This window comes from Lactuca serriola, chromosome 7, assembly GCF_051521515.1.
Source record: "Lactuca serriola cultivar US96UC23 chromosome 7, Lser_US96UC23_V15, whole genome shotgun sequence".
NCBI classification, from domain to species: Eukaryota; Viridiplantae; Streptophyta; class Magnoliopsida; order Asterales; family Asteraceae; genus Lactuca; species Lactuca serriola.
Window position 1 is genome coordinate 64,356,265 of NC_136414.1, and position 16,322 is coordinate 64,372,586.

Genomic DNA, 16,322 nt, shown 5'->3' on the forward strand with positions numbered 1-16,322 from the left:
TTTTGAGTTTAGTTCAATATATCTCCAACACAATACAAAACAATCATAATCTATTCCGAAATATTGTGTTATTCGCCTAACAAATTAGGACATTAAAACTATAATTATCAACAAACCTGGTAAGCCCAATCGTTTATTAAAAAAATACTTAGTTTTTAACGTATCAAACTCAACCATTTTTCTCTTTGATAGTTTATTTGCAATCTAACCAAATACGACCTTTTATTTTAAAATGTTATTATTTATTATCGTTTTTCTTATTTTAAGTTTATAAGAAAATATTTTATTGTAAAACAATTTTTAGGATTATTAAAATATATGAAAATATAATTGTTTATTGTGAAGAACAATAAAAATTATGAATTATTATGTATTTTATTTTATTTTACTTAACAATAAAATTTGTTTTAGAATTAGATGAACTCATTACATATCTTATAAAAACCAAAGTCGGTGGGTGTTATTTTTTGTTTCTCTCCCTTGCACTTTTACTTACCTGTCATTTAATCCCTTTACTTATAAGTCGGTTCCTTAAAAAATTCTGTTGGACCACTTTATCTTTTTCTATCTTGATATTGATTTGTTATTTCTAGACAAAATTGCAAAAATGGTCCCTGTGGTTTGCCGATTTCTGTGGGTGAGGTCCAAAAAAAAGTTTGTTAGCAAAAAACGTCCTTATATGATGTTTGAGCTGTGGATTTGGTCCCTGCCTCTAACTGCCGTTAGAGGCATTCCGTTTTCTTCCCCACGTGCCATGCACGCGAGGGTATTTTTGTCCTTTCATTTATGGGGGGAATGCTCATCTATTACCGCGCATTTAACGATGCCCAAGAACATCAAACACTCCAGCTTCTTCCTCATTCAATTTCCATTGACGTTCGAACCCTAAGTCAACGATTTCCACCCCGATTCTTTTCTTTAGCTGAACTGGAGTCCAGTAGATAGAAGGAAAAAATGGTGCATTCACTGTGGACTATATGTCCTTCGTCAATGGAGTTTGATGCACTGGAATTGTATGGTGAGTGTTATTATAGGTTTTTAAACTTAAATTTTTTGAAATTTCACACAATATGCTAACTACATTTTGTATTTTTTGTTGTTTGGGATAGTCGATCATCCCCATTTGTTCACGATTGAACTTCGCCATGGTGGGAAGTTCACACCTTTTCCAAATGTAAGATATGTTAAGGGGAAACTTACGTATAATGATTTAGTTGATATAGATGAGTTTTCAATGTATGAACTCGACGCTATGATGCTAGAACTAGGATACGTGGTTCCCCCAGTAATATATTATCACTTCAAGATTCCTAATGAAGACTTGATTTTTGGCCTTAGAGCTCTAGGTAATGATCAAGATGTGTGTAACCTCGCTAAATATACTGGAGCTAACAAGGTGATCCAGGTGTATACTGAGCATGGCACAACCAACTTGGTTACATACTTCATGTCACCAAATAAGAGAAACAGTGTTGTCATTGAAGAACTAAATGAAGAAGATGAAGTGGCAATTGAACCAAAACAAAGAAAACAAAAATTAGTTCATGATCCCCAACATGAAAGTTGTAGTTCATCATTACCACTTGTGGTTTATGGAGGTGAATCGAAATCACTTTCGCCAGAAATGAGGAGAACAAGAAATTGGAAGCCAAGAGAGGGTACTAGGTCATGTTCTAAGTGGTTATACATGGAAACTGAAACAGGGGATAATCAAGACAAGGAAGCACCATCAAGTGAAATCAGGGATAATCAAGACAAGGAAGCACCATCAAGTGAAATCAGGGATAATCAAGACAAGGAAGCACCATTAAGTGAAATCAGGGATAATCAAGACAAGGAAGCACCATCAAGTGTGACAAGAGATAATCAAGACAAGGAAGTACAACAAGAGCATGAGCTTGATGCAGCAACTGTGCATGTACCAATTAGTTTATCTAAAATGTTGAATGTAGACTTTGATCCATTTGAAGGGTTGCATGATAGTGAAAACAACAACTAAACAGACCCTACAACAATCCACCTTGGTAGTGAATATCAAGACTTTGATCAAGATAGTGGGGGTTTATTTGATGGTCAATCAGACGAGTTCAATTCAGAAAAGGGTGAAGATGATTATAGTGATGATCATAGTGATTCTGATAGTGATGTTATAGTAGAGATAGACAATGAAGTTTATGACATTGATGTTGATGAGTGACTTTAGAATGAACATTGATGAAGGTGTGGAGTATTCAGGGTTTGGGTTTAACAATGATGTAGAAGACGAACAAGAAACAGATGAAGAAGAAGACCTTGAAGTAATTGATTGTGATGGATGGGAGTCATTAAGAGAAGACTCTGATACTGAAAAGAACAGGAGGGTTCTATTAAAACGATTGGGTAAGGAGAAAGTATGTTCACATGGTGAGGTGCATAAATCTAGTTTTTATGTGGGACAGATGTGGAAGTCAAAGAAAGATCTTAAGAATAAAGTGGATGAGCATGCACTTGAAACAAGGAGGAATCTTTCTTTTAAAAAGAATGATGCAACAAGACTAAGGGCATATTGCAAAGGAGTTGTGCCTGGTACCAATGTCAGTGGGCCACATGTGGATGGTGGGACAAGTGGTGCAAGTAGGTCCCATGTGTTAGGTGGGGCAGATAAAGTAAATAAAGGCAAGGGAAAAGCAGTAAATTCAAAAGCTACCACTTGTACTTGGCACTTATATGCATCTAGGTCTTCGAAGGATGGGAATTGGTATGTGAAAACGTACAGTCTGAAGCACACGTGCCTTCAATCAAGGAAAATCCGAGCTTGCATAGCCACTTTTCTTGCAAAACATATTACTAGACAAGTTCAATCAAACCCCACGGTTCCAATTCAATCCTTACAAGAAGACTTTCAGCAGACATACTCAGTGGGGATTTCAAAGCATAAGATGTTTAGGGCTAAGGCAAGGGCTACAAAGAATGTTGTTGGGGACTACTCAAAGCAGTATGACTTGCTTAGAGATTATGCACTCGAATTACAGTCCACCAATCCAAACACCACAGTGACGATAAATGTTGTAAGTGAGCCTAACCCGAACTTGGCCATTAGGCAGTTTAATAGAATTTACATATGTTTAGGGCCACTGAAGTTGGGGTTTAAAACTGGTATGAGGGACCTTCTTGGTCTTGATGGTACCTTTATGAAAGGCCATTGTCATGGGAAAATATTGATAGTTGTAAGCTTAGACTCCAATAATGGTATATATCCACTTGCATATGCCATAGTAGAATCTGAAAATATTGCAAGTTGGAAATGGTTCTTGGAATGTCTAGGGGATGATTTAGAGATGGGGTCTAATTCTAACTTCACATTTATCAGTGATAGGCAAAAGGTAATTCTTTATTTATGCATAATGCCTTTACAATATTATAATTAACATGTATTGATTCAATCTTATATTTACTTTTTAGGGTGTGATACCTGCTATTGCACAATTATTTCCAAATGCAGAGCATAGGTATTGTTTAAGACACATCCATGAAAACATAAGGAAATAGTGGAGAGCTAGGGAGTTCAAGGAGTTTATTTGGAGGTGTGCAACATCAACCACAATTCAAGAATTTCAATCTACAATGAGGGAGTTAGATGAGTATGAGATGGCTGCACATGATTGGTTGAATCAAATACCACCAATGCATTGGGCAAGAAGGCATTTTACAGGTAAATAAAATTGATCTTATTACTTGATATGCAACTATTTTTTTATTGGCCAATGATTTTAATTGTGGATTATGCAGGTAGGGCCATCTCAGATATGCTTATAAATAACATGTGTGAAGTTCTGAATGGTAAGTTGGAGAAAGGAAGGGATAAGCCAATCATTACATGCTTGGAATTTATAAGGGAATATCTAATGAAGAGGATCTGCAATGTGGTTAAAGAGCAAAGGAAATGCCAAGGTCCTCTCATACCTACTGCAACCAAATTGTTAAAGAAGAATGAGCAACAAGCAGCTGAGTATATTGCAAGGTGGAATGGTGGTGGAAAGTATCAGGTAGCTGGACCATGGAATGATCAACATGTTGTGGACATTAACTAGATGACATGCACCTGTAGGAAGTGGGAGTTGATAGGAATCCCTTGCAGGCATGCCATAGCCACTTGGAGTGAGATGACAGACAATGGGGAAATGGTAGGGGAGCTGTAAACTTGGGTACACAAAGTTTATTTACTGGATACTTGGAAGGTTGTGTATGACTTTAAAGTTGAACCTATAAAAGGTACTGCAATGTGGCCTAAAAGTGATTGTCCCACTAGAATTATCCCACCCCCATACCACAAAATGCCTAACAGGCCAAAGAAGAAAAGAAGACAGTCCATGGAGGAGAGAATGAGCCAAAAGGAAAAGTCCAGTCAAATTGAAAGTGTGATAGCAAGTCAAAGTCAAACTCAAGGATCCAAAGAAGTGGAGAAGCTTAGTAGGAAATTTGGGAGTGTCACTTGTGGTAAATGCAAACAAAAAGGACACAACAAAAGGACATGTAAAGGTCAAGGTGCAGGTCAACAAGAGGGTGGAGGAGCTAATGAGGGTCATGGTCAAGAGTAGTTTGAATGGTCAAGGGTAATGTTAAGTTGTTAAATCATCTTTTGGTCTAATTTGTTTAATAGTTATTAGTATGTTAAGTTATTTTGCAATTCCAAAACTCATGTGGTTGCTTCTATTTTGTTGCACTTGGATATTGTAATGACAATTGCTTTTGGTTATGTGCAATGGTATTGTAATTTGCATTGACTTATTTGGATTATATCTTATGATTCAATAGCACTTAGTAAGTTCCAAAATGGTATTGTACTTTTCTTAATACCGTTTCCTGTATTGTATTACTATTATAGTCTCCATAATAACAACAATTAAATAAGATAATATTCCATACATTATAATTCGAGGTACAAGGTTCATGAAATGACCATTATAGTATACAAATGCCTATTCATCAAAACAATAAGATCCCTAAAAACCTTAGCACCATAGGTAGAACTTAACCCTAATCACTAATTCCACATCCAGAAAACAAGAAAAAAAATCCAACTGCACCACAAGTAGAACTTCAATTTACAAACTTCATCTTCTAATTCTTTCACTGTCATCTTAAGGTAAAACCTCAAATTCTGAATTTCATCTTCTAACTCTTTCACTGAAAGCTTCAAATTGTTCATGCTCTTCAGTAGACCGGGAATGATAGCCGTAGCACGATCACACATTGGAGGATCAAACCATCCAAGAATCGACATTTTGAGTCCTTTCAAAGATGAAGCACACAAAATTAGGGCAACAATAAGGTGTTTGATTGCAAAAATTAGAACGCTACTTTACCGGTAGAGGGCATGCGTAGAACCATCGGCCTGGATTGAGTGGAGTCCACGATGTGCGCAACACATAATTGTTGCCACAAAAGCATATGATCGTTACCATTTTCGCAGAGAGAGCCGTTGGGTAAGATGGGTTTAAGTCGAGGTTAAATAGAGAAATTAGATTGCAATTTTGGTCCCATAAATGAAAGGACAAAAATACTCTCGTGTGCATGGCACGTGGGGAAGAAAACAGAATGCCTCTAACGACAGTTAGAGGCAGGGACCAAATCCACAGCTCAAACATCATATAAGGACGTTTTTTGCTAGCAAACTTTTTTTTGGACCTTACCCAGAGAAATCGGCAAACCACAAGGACCATTTTTGCAATTTTGTCTTATTTCTATCACATTCTTCCAGACTTGGCAAAACTGCTGCAAGTATCCTTCCTCTGCCCTCTTCCTCACACAAACACCAGTTGGCCAGGTAAAAAAATTGTTTGTTTCCTTTAATATCTTTTTACGCTTATGTACATCGTCTTTACTTCTCTTCGTTACTCAACCTTCTCTTCCTGACCTTTTTCTACCTTCACAATTTCTCGCTTCCAACTTTTTTTCAAATTCCGAATTACTACTGCCTGTTGTGCAATTTTTATTATTCTCTGATGTTGTTTGACTTTCAGCCTTCCTGATTACGTTCATGAACTAAAGTTTCAGTACATTTGAAAATTAGGGTTACTTGCTTCTCTATTTCGTATTCCTTTAACAATGAATTTCCATAAAGGCTACTATCCAAAGCTATATTTTAAGATATTTTTAACAGCTACTCATTTGTAGTTTTAAAGCGTAAGAGCAAAAGAAATGTAAATTTTAAAGCGGTGTTGTAAAGACCAAATCAATGTTGGCTTTACCAGGCAGTGTCTTTTTCTCAGAAGCAGACAACTGCCACGTTTAATCACCCCCAAACATTTACCACAAATGGTTTATATGCTTTAATGTGTAAATCACTTACAAATTTTAATTATATCAAATGAAGATTCATCATATTAATCTACAAATATTAGTCTACAGTAATTAAATCATATTACAGCAATTGAAATATGTACTTTTAGTCTTCTTTTTTAATATCATATGTAAGAATAACATATCATTCAGCCAAAAAGGTAATGGTTTACTTTTCCTCTTTTTCTTTTTTCTAGGAAAAAAGTTATGAGAATTGAGGTGCATCAATGGACCAGTACAAATAATCCCAATTTATTAATATGAGATTCTATAAAAGTATATAATTCTTTGAAATGAGAAGCTGTAATTAGGGGTTTATAATTATGATCAGAGTAATTACCTATAATTTACTCTAATCACAACTATATACACTGCTAATTACAAAAACCCCAATATTCATTAGATTCAAATTCACATTTACGATTAGTTTCTGGTTTAGTTGAGTACTAAAAGGTGTGATGAGTTAAATACTATTTATTTAATTTCATCATATGTCCTTTCTTTATAAAAAAACCAAATACTTTTTTTTTTACAGATCGTTTAATAAAATAAACTTCAAATATTTTTCTGTTTCATTTAATAAAACCCTTTTTCTTCCCTATAAAGATTGAAAATGTTGTCTACTCAATTTCATCTTATCTCTTTTGTCAACAAAATTTACATGAAACTTTCTCTGTAGCTTATTTGATTCAACAAAAGTTGATAAAAAATTGTTCACCCAATTGCATGCTACACTACAAAAAATAGGAAACTGGCATGGACATTTTTATTTACATACCATCTAATAAAATTTATTTATGATGTTTTTCTGTTTGATCTGAAAAACCTTTTTTTCCCTTATAAAGAGTGAAAATACTATGTATTCAACTTCATCTTATGTCCTTTGTTTACAAAACTTACATGAAACATTGTTCATAGCTTCTTTCATTCAACAAAACGTGATAAAAAAATTGTTTACCAAATTGCATGATACATTAAAAAAACTAAGAAACTAAAATGGATATTTTCCTTTACAGACCATCTAATAAAATGAGTTTATTCAGATTCCTAACATTCTTAATGTAAATACTCATAATATGCTTCTCTATTTTTGATTTTGCTATTTCGTTTTCCACAGGTACATTGGCTACCTCTTACTCTATGGTGTAGTTAGCCATTTGCTTAAAGCTTTATATTTTGTGTTTTCCGTTATCTTTGTTTTTTACATTATCATATGTTACTGCCTAAGGGTGTGCAAAAAAACCGAAAAACCGAGCCGATCCGGTCAATCCGAAACCGAAAAAAACCGAAACCGGAAAAAACCGAAACGGAAATAAACCGGGTACCTACGGGTCGGTTTCGGTTTAGATATTTCAATATCGGCGGATACCCGAACCGAACCGATATATATATATATATATATATATATATATATATATATATATATATATATATATATATATATATATATATATGTCCTTTAAGAACATTATTTATTTTACATGACAATTTAGTAACGATTATAAACCCTTCGATCACTAAACAGTATGCAAAAACCAAGAAATTAGAATTGGTTAAGCCGAGAAATTAAATTATACTATATTTTTCATGCGTAAACCAAAAAATTACAATTGGTTAGATTTATATATTTGATTGAAATTTGAACATCCAAGAATTTAGAATTGGTTATATTATATTTTTCATGTGTAAACCGAGAATTTAGAATTGGTTATATTTTGATTGTAATTTGAACATCCAAGAACTGATAAATATTTTGAGGCCACATGTAAAAAAACAACAAATAATAAATATTGAATATCATTATATCAAAGAATTTATATTAGTTTGCACCATTGTGTCTACCTAAATCCAGAACTGATGATTGGTTTTATAATTTTAAAAGTATTTATTATTTATAATTAAAGAATTGGCTTTATTTTCAGAAAAAGAATTGTTGAAATGGAGTTTGTAGTTTTGATTGATTATTATTTTTTATATTTAACGGATACCCGTGAACCCAACCGTGGTTACCCGCCTTTATACGGTTCTGTTCGGTTTGGTTTTTTTAGCAATTCGGTTCGGTTACGGTTAGTGCTAGCAAGATACTCGCCCCGTTCTTGCGGTTCACAGTTTTATTATTATCCGATCCGAACCGCCCTGTAAACACCCCTATTACCGCCTTAATCTAATTTCATTTACACAAACACTTTCTTTCCATAACTATTTTACCTATGCCTTCATCACGAAAGAAACGTCAAACACCTAATGAACATATTGCATTGTCTAGTAGCCAAACTACTAATTCTTTGTATATAGACAATGGTGATTGTACCTGTGTATGTGACCATTGGTATGCATTATTTTGGTATGATAAGCGTGTTAGTGCAATGTCATCTAATCAAGCACATTATAATCATTGTTGCAAAAACGGCCAGGTTAAACTTCTTATTTCTAGGATTCCTCCTTTGTCATTGGTAACTTTATTCGATCAATTTCAATTTCTTGCCAATATAAGGGCTTATAACAATATGTTTGCGATGACATCTTTTGGTGGAAAAGTAGACGAATCTTTAAACATTGGCTCTGGTCCATACGTTTTCAAAATTGAAGGTAAGGTTTATCATCGACTCGGTTCATATAGTCCTCCACCTAATGAACGCCCCCGGTTCTTGCAAATGTATGTATACGACACTGAAAACGAGGTGTTTAATAGGATGACCTGCTTTCCTAATGAAAATCGAATACCCTTAAAATCCGACATTGTCACTGTACTCATTTAGACTCTTGACAAAACTAATAAATTGGTTAGGCTTTTTAGGAACGCATGTGACCTCTGTCAGTCTTCTGATATACCTAACTTTTCAATTCATTTATATAGTTCCTATAACTCGTCATGTTATGGTAATCCTACTCCGGGTTGTATAGGTGCTATTTTGACTGACTTAGATTCTGATTCTGATGGTTACGACATTGTCATACGACATAGGGTTAATGGGCCTCAACGAACAAACACTCTACATCCTTTGTACATGCCCTTTGCAATATCCTCTATTGTTTATTCATGGTGAAAGTGGCTGGTCTAATAAGCTACGCTTAACTGTTGACGAACAAGAGACCGATAGGAAAATGACAATGAATATGTTCTACAGCTACCAATTACACAATCGACTAAATATGTATACTTTGCTTCTAAGAGGTGGTCGTCTCTTTCAACAATACATGGTTGATGCGTATGCAAGCATAGAACAAGATAGACTTAATTACCTACGATATAATCAGAATGCCCTTCGGAATGAATTCCTTCAAGGTATACATGACTCGGTCATGTGTGGTGATATTAAAGGGAAAGACATAGGCAAACGAACTTTTTTGCCGTCAACATTTACTGGCGGTCCTCGCCATATGTATAAACATTACCAAGATGCATTGGCAATATGCAGAGTTCATGGAAATCCACAGTATTTCATTACATTTACATGTAATTTTAAATGGCCAGAAATTGTTAGATACATGGATAGATTTCACGCGTTAAAAGCTGAAGATCGTCCCGTTGTTATAGCAAGGGTGTTTCACATGAAACTACTTTTCTTTACTAACTTTCTTAAGACGCAAAAGCCGTTTGGAAAAGTTTTAGTAGGTCATCTATTTATTACTTACCAAATTACCCTAATGCTTCAATTGAGACCAACTTTTCCTTTTTCAAAGACAAATTTCCTTTTTTGGTAATGTAGATCTATACACGATAGAGTTTCAAAAGAGAGGTCTCCCTCACTACCATCTCTTATTATGGATCGATCACCCTGACAAGATAAAGGACGCCAGCCAACTCGAAGCTTACATATCTACCGAGATTCCAGATCCAATTACCAAACCAGTTCTGTATAGGATAGTAACTGAATCTATGATGCATGGGCCTTGTGGAATCGCTAACAGTAAGGCTCCATGTATGTCTAAAGGATCGTCCTACTCTAAAAATTCCCTAAGGAATATCAAATGGTATCTACATTTGACAAAAATGGTTACGCACGTTACAAGAGATGTCAAACTTCTCACTTTGTCCAAAAGAATGGAATTCTCTTAGATAATAGTTACGTTGTTCCCTACAATCGGGCTTTGTTACTGCATTTTCATGCCCATATAAACGTTGAATATTGTGGGTGGAATATGTTAATAAAATACCTGTTCAAATACATATCAAAAGAGCAGACCGTATAAAATTTGCTATTAAAAAAATCCCTCGACTGTTGCTGATACTGATGCAAATACTCCTGCTGAAATTGACGAAATTAAAAACTTTGTAGATAGTAGATTCATTTGTCCTCATGAGGCGGCATGGAGAATTTTTAATTTCTTAACACATTACCGAAATCGTCCCGTACAGGTAATTTTTTCCAAACCATAAGGAATAGTTACACATTCAACAACATTACCTGATTATCCACATTGTTTATTTAAGGTCCTTGCTATTCATTTGGAAAACATGAAAAACATCACATTTAGAGATAATGAACAACTTGAAAGCGTTGTCTCGAATGAATATGCAAAAGCCACTACTTTAACAAAATGGCTTGCAAATAATAATATTGATGCCAACGGACACCATCTACGCTATATTGATTACATTTCTGACTACCGGTGGCTAAATAACAGAAAACATTGGAAACATAGAGTCACAGAGAGAACACCAGCTGTAGGTCGACTAATATATGTCCATCCATCTGCTGGTGAGATGTTTTACCTCCGAATAATGTTGTTACATCAAAAAGGTTGTCGTCGCCTTCGAAGACATAAAAACCGTAGGTGGTGAATTATTTCTGACATTTCAAAGTGCGTGTGAGAAGCTTGGCTTACTTGGAGATGACAATGAATGGTTCAATGCAATTGAAGAGGTTGTTGCATGGGCAACTGCAGCTGATTTAATATCTTTGTTTACACATATGCTTTTATTTTGTGAGATCTCAAATCCCAAAAGACTTTTTGAACAACAATGGAAGAAATTTGAGAGTGACGCATCGTATACACAACACATAGTCAATGATGAGAACCAAATGCAGTACGTTCTATATGAAATTGAATTATTGTTACGTTCAGGAACGTCAGCTACTTCACTGTCAGCATTCGGGTTACCCATGCCAAAAGCAGAAATGCTTGTAGCTTTAACAAATAGACTCCTCATGGAAGAGAAAAATTTTGACAGGAAAAAACTAACAGAAGACCATGAATCATACCGTGCTACTCTTCACCCAGAACAAAAGCTTATATATGAATATGTCATTACGAGTTTGACAAGGAACGAACAAGTTTTAGCCTTTGTATATGGACACGGTGGCACTGGAAAAACCTTTCTATGGACAACAATAATTTCTGCCCTACGTTCTAAAGGGAAAATTGTTCTAGCAGTTGATGCATCGAGTGTTGCATCATTATTACTCCCTTGTGGTAGAACTGCTCATTCACATTTCAAAATATGGTTAGATCTTATTGATACTTCGTTGTGCAATATAAACAAAAACACACAACTTGCCCAACTACTAATAGAAACAACACTCATAGTATGGTACGAAGCGCCAATGAATGATCGTAGGTGTTTCGAATCATTAGACAAAAGCCTCAAAGATCTAACGGGTTTTACTAATCAGCCATTCGGTCGCAAATCAATACTTCTAGGAGGGGATTTCCGCCAAACCCTACCTGTTAAACGTAAAGTGTCAAAAACATAAATCCTAAACTCTTCACTGCCGAGATCACAATTATGGAAATATTTCAAAGTTTACAAATTAACTGAAAACATGCGCTTACGAAGACCTGACATGGATAACACAACTAAGCAAGACGTGGAAACGTTCTCACAATGGTTACTTGTTGTTGGCAATGGAGAATTAGGCATCCCTGAGACTAACGGTCCATGTAATGCAAAGAAAATCAAAATACCATCACAATACATCATACAACCACATGTTTCAGCTATCGAAGAACCAATCGGATTCATTTATGACAATTTTACTCTTCAAAACCCAATGGTACTAAATCTTTCTGAAAAAGCAATAATATGTCTAAAAAATGAAACTACACATGAAATAAATATGATGATTCTAAAGAAGACTCCTGGAAACAGCAAAACTTACCTAAGTACAGACTCAATAATCCCAAATGTCGGCTGCCATGGTGATCCCGGTTTGCTCTATCCACCTGAATACTTAGACATGCTAAACTTCAATGGTATTCCACCGCATCAACTGGAATTAAAGATCAATGCTCCCATAATACTTATGTGTAACATCAGTCCAACTTCTGGCCTATGCAATGGAACACGATTTATAATTACACATCTTTTATCAAGAGTCATTGAGGCACAAATAATGACTAGAACAACCATAGGACATCGAGTTTATATACCTCGCATCAGTTTAACACATACAGATAATGAACTTCTGTTTACCTTCAAAAGGAAACAATTCCCAATAAAACTTTTCTACGCAATGACAATAAACAAGAGTCAAGGTCAATCGCTAAAAAAAATTGGCATCTATCTTCCACAACCTATTTTTGGCCATGGTCAACTCTACGTAGCACTATCAAGAGCAACATCTCCACAATCTCTCAAAGTTCTAACTATTCCACAGCCAAATGAACCTGCAAACTTAACCAGAAACATAGTTTATTCAGACTTTTTGTCAGAAATTGATAGTACTTTTAACCATAATTAAACTACCTCTATACCATAACTTATGTCTATCATCTTCACCTTTCTTCAGTACTCCTTTTTTCACCATTTTCTTGCTTTCACAAGTTCACGCTTCCAATTTTGGTCCTACTTCATAATTTTGGCTTCTTATTCTACTCTTTTTATTATACTATGACTATGCCTTACAATTGAAAAGTTGATTATCCTACCGAATCTTTCAGGTATGTGAAACTTTAACCTTTTCCATGACAGATAATCCCAAATCTTACTAACCTATCCATGTAGATCTTTTTTCAGAGCACTAAACAGAATAAAGCAAACTGGAAGCATACATTTACAATTGTCAACTGTTATTGACAGATTCAAAACTTGATGCCGATGGTTCTTAAGAATAAGGACTTATTATTTAATAAAATAAAGCATTTCATGGGGAATAAACATTGCTAAATATCCGTTTTATGCTACTTACAGTTTTCCATTGATAATGTATCTTTCTAATTGTAGTGAACTTAATACATTTAATACAATAATATTATTGTTTCCTACTGATCACTACTTTTTGCTCTATTTTCTATTTACAGCCACATGTAAGCACTTTGCTTTTTTTTTTTTTTTTTATCATATCTATATCAACATTTGTTGTTATTTACTTTTACATCATAACCATTTGATTAAAAGATCATTATTAATGTTGCACCATGTGTTTCGTGCAGTGTAAAATGTATTGGATAGCAGACGTCAAACCCAACGAAGAACCCATACCACTGCAAATCAGGGTTATCAAAAAGTGGAAAGCACGCATAGGAGACAAAGAATTATGTTACCTGTTTGTAGACAGACATGTAAATATCCCATTATACGTGTATATATATATATATATATATATATATATATATATATATATATATATATATATATATTTAAAATACATGTACCAAGTTTACTATGAATCTATTACAGGGAGACGCCATAGTGGCAATTGCAGACCCAAATAAAGAGCCGACTTTGAACTCGGAAGTGAAAGAGAACCTATGCTATTCCGTAACCGGATACCTAGCGATCCCAGCCCGAGGTTTCAGAAGAGTTGTCCAACATGAAGCGTCTATACGTCTTGGCGACACAACTGATTTTGAACCTCTCTGTGACCCAGACATCCCCTACTACTTCTATGATTTTGCTACATATGAGATGCTTCCTATCAGAAAAATACACCCACAACCATTGGTTGGTAAGAACATGTACTCATGCTCTACCTTAATTTCATTTGTCACACAAATACTAATAACAATTAATGTCAAAATCATTTGTTTATATACAGATTATATAGGTCGTGTTGAGACAGTGTCCCCTCCATTAATCCGATCAGGAAAGGAAATCAAAAAAGTAAAAATAAAAGACCTGTGGTCAGTAACCTCCAATTGCAGTATACCAAACGAAAATGATATTAACAAATTCACTTATATAACTTCATATCTTACAACAGGGAAAAAATTATAGAAATCACTTTCTGGGATCAAACAGTTTTCCCATATAAAAAAGATGAAGCTTTCGGAAAACTCCTAACAGTTACCGCTACATTGGTAACAGAATATCAAAGTACATAACAATTGTTTTTCCTTATTTTACTTTCCTCAACAAACAATTACATTTCCTTACTTTAAGCAATTGCTTCTAACAGATAACTTGCAATTGGAATCCACAGAGGCAACATCTGCAGTTCTGAACCCACCAATCCCAAATTTACAAAGTTCCATTGAAAGGTAAACACATATCTTTTACCTAAATAAACTTTAAATATCATGCAACCACAAAATATAAAAGAACATATTTGACCAACATAAAATATGTCTCTCTTTAATTGCAGATTCAATCAACTGAAACAGCCGAATATACAACAAAGTCAACTAATGTTTCCCATTCGTGAAATACTAAACAAGTTTAACGAAGATCCAACGGTATAAGTTGATTTATTACTATTTTTTTACAACCTAACACTTCATTACTCCAATATTTTGAATAAAACATGTTTATTAAATGCAGCAAACTAGGTTTACTTGCACATCAACCGTAACTGAAATCACATCGCACCGTAGGTGGTATTATGTTACATGTCCACGTTGTCCAAAGAAGTTATTCCTACAAAAAGCTGCAACCCCAAGATTCATTTGTGAAGACCACGACTATGTTCATGAACCACTTTTCATGTAAATTCCATTCCAACATGAAAAAATATTTTTAAATTGTACTTTTTACTAACAACACACACAATTGTAACAATTAAAGTCTTAAAATCATCAGGTACTGTGTGAACGCAACAATTACTGATGAAAGTTCGGATGCAAAGGCTATATTCTTCAATGAAGCCATGACACAAATGCTTTACAAAAATTGTCAAGACATGGTCATCACACATGGATATTCAGATCTTGACACCGTTCCTCCGGAATACTTCATATCCGAGGTAAAAGAAGAATCTTCGAGATTGCTATGAAAAGAGATGGCACAATGGCAGTTAACAAAGCTATACCATAACCAACACTCGAACCTGTCACACTGAATCCCAAATCAACAGCAAGAAAACAAGTGCATGTTTTGCAAGGTATATATGCTTATTTTATAGCTTTCTACTTCACACTACATAAAACACTTACTGAAAATACCTTTCACGTATGTATAGAAGATGAGGCTGTGCATAAACAAAAGAAAAGGTGATAGATAGGATATCAAAGTTTTTGAGGCATACCAAAGGAGACATTTTTGTAGGGAGAAGCAATACAGGATGGATATGTGCTCCTCAGTCGTAAAACGCTAGAGGTTAAAAAATGAAAAGAGGCAGCACCTTTTGTATGTAAAAAATGAAAGTAGTAACTTTTGTATATAAAAAGTTAGGATAACTACATCCTGGAATTGCAGTCGACAAATGTAATACCTCCGCTAACTAAGTGTTGTATATATTCAACATATTATTAACAAACGTACATAGTTACCTTACATTTTATTTCTTACATATATTACTGCCACCGCAACGCGCGGCGGGTAAGATCCTAGTTAATAAATAAAAACTAACCAAAGACTAATCAACGTGGGAGGGCTTTTACCGATTGCAAATCTTATGTCTCACTTTTGGTGGCTGTGAACACCACCCCCATTGACATTTTTTTTGTCAGTGGTAAATCTCAATGGTAAACTTTTACTGATGACAAATTGTGAATGTTTGGATCAAGGGTAACCATTTGGATTTGTGGACCGGACCTGGTTGATGAACCGGATAGGACCAGACCGACTCGGACTGTTTTTTGGACCCTGGGCCATTTCTCGGTTCTATGATTTGAGCAAA

General features: G+C 34.8%; 1 protein-coding gene across 1 annotated transcript; it reads left to right on the plus strand.

Moving 5' to 3' along the window:
• Positions 1 to 9,291: 9,291 nt before the first annotated feature.
• On the plus strand, positions 9,292 to 12,020 carry LOC145064044 (uncharacterized). Its single transcript, XM_079011572.1, has 5 exons — positions 9,292 to 9,937; positions 10,032 to 10,244; positions 10,602 to 10,681; positions 10,757 to 10,990; positions 11,067 to 12,020. The coding sequence occupies exons 1-5, from the start codon at positions 9,292 to 9,294 to the stop codon at positions 12,018 to 12,020; spliced, it is 2,127 nt and encodes a 708-aa protein (XP_078867698.1).
• The last annotated feature ends 4,302 nt before the right edge of the window (positions 12,021 to 16,322 follow it).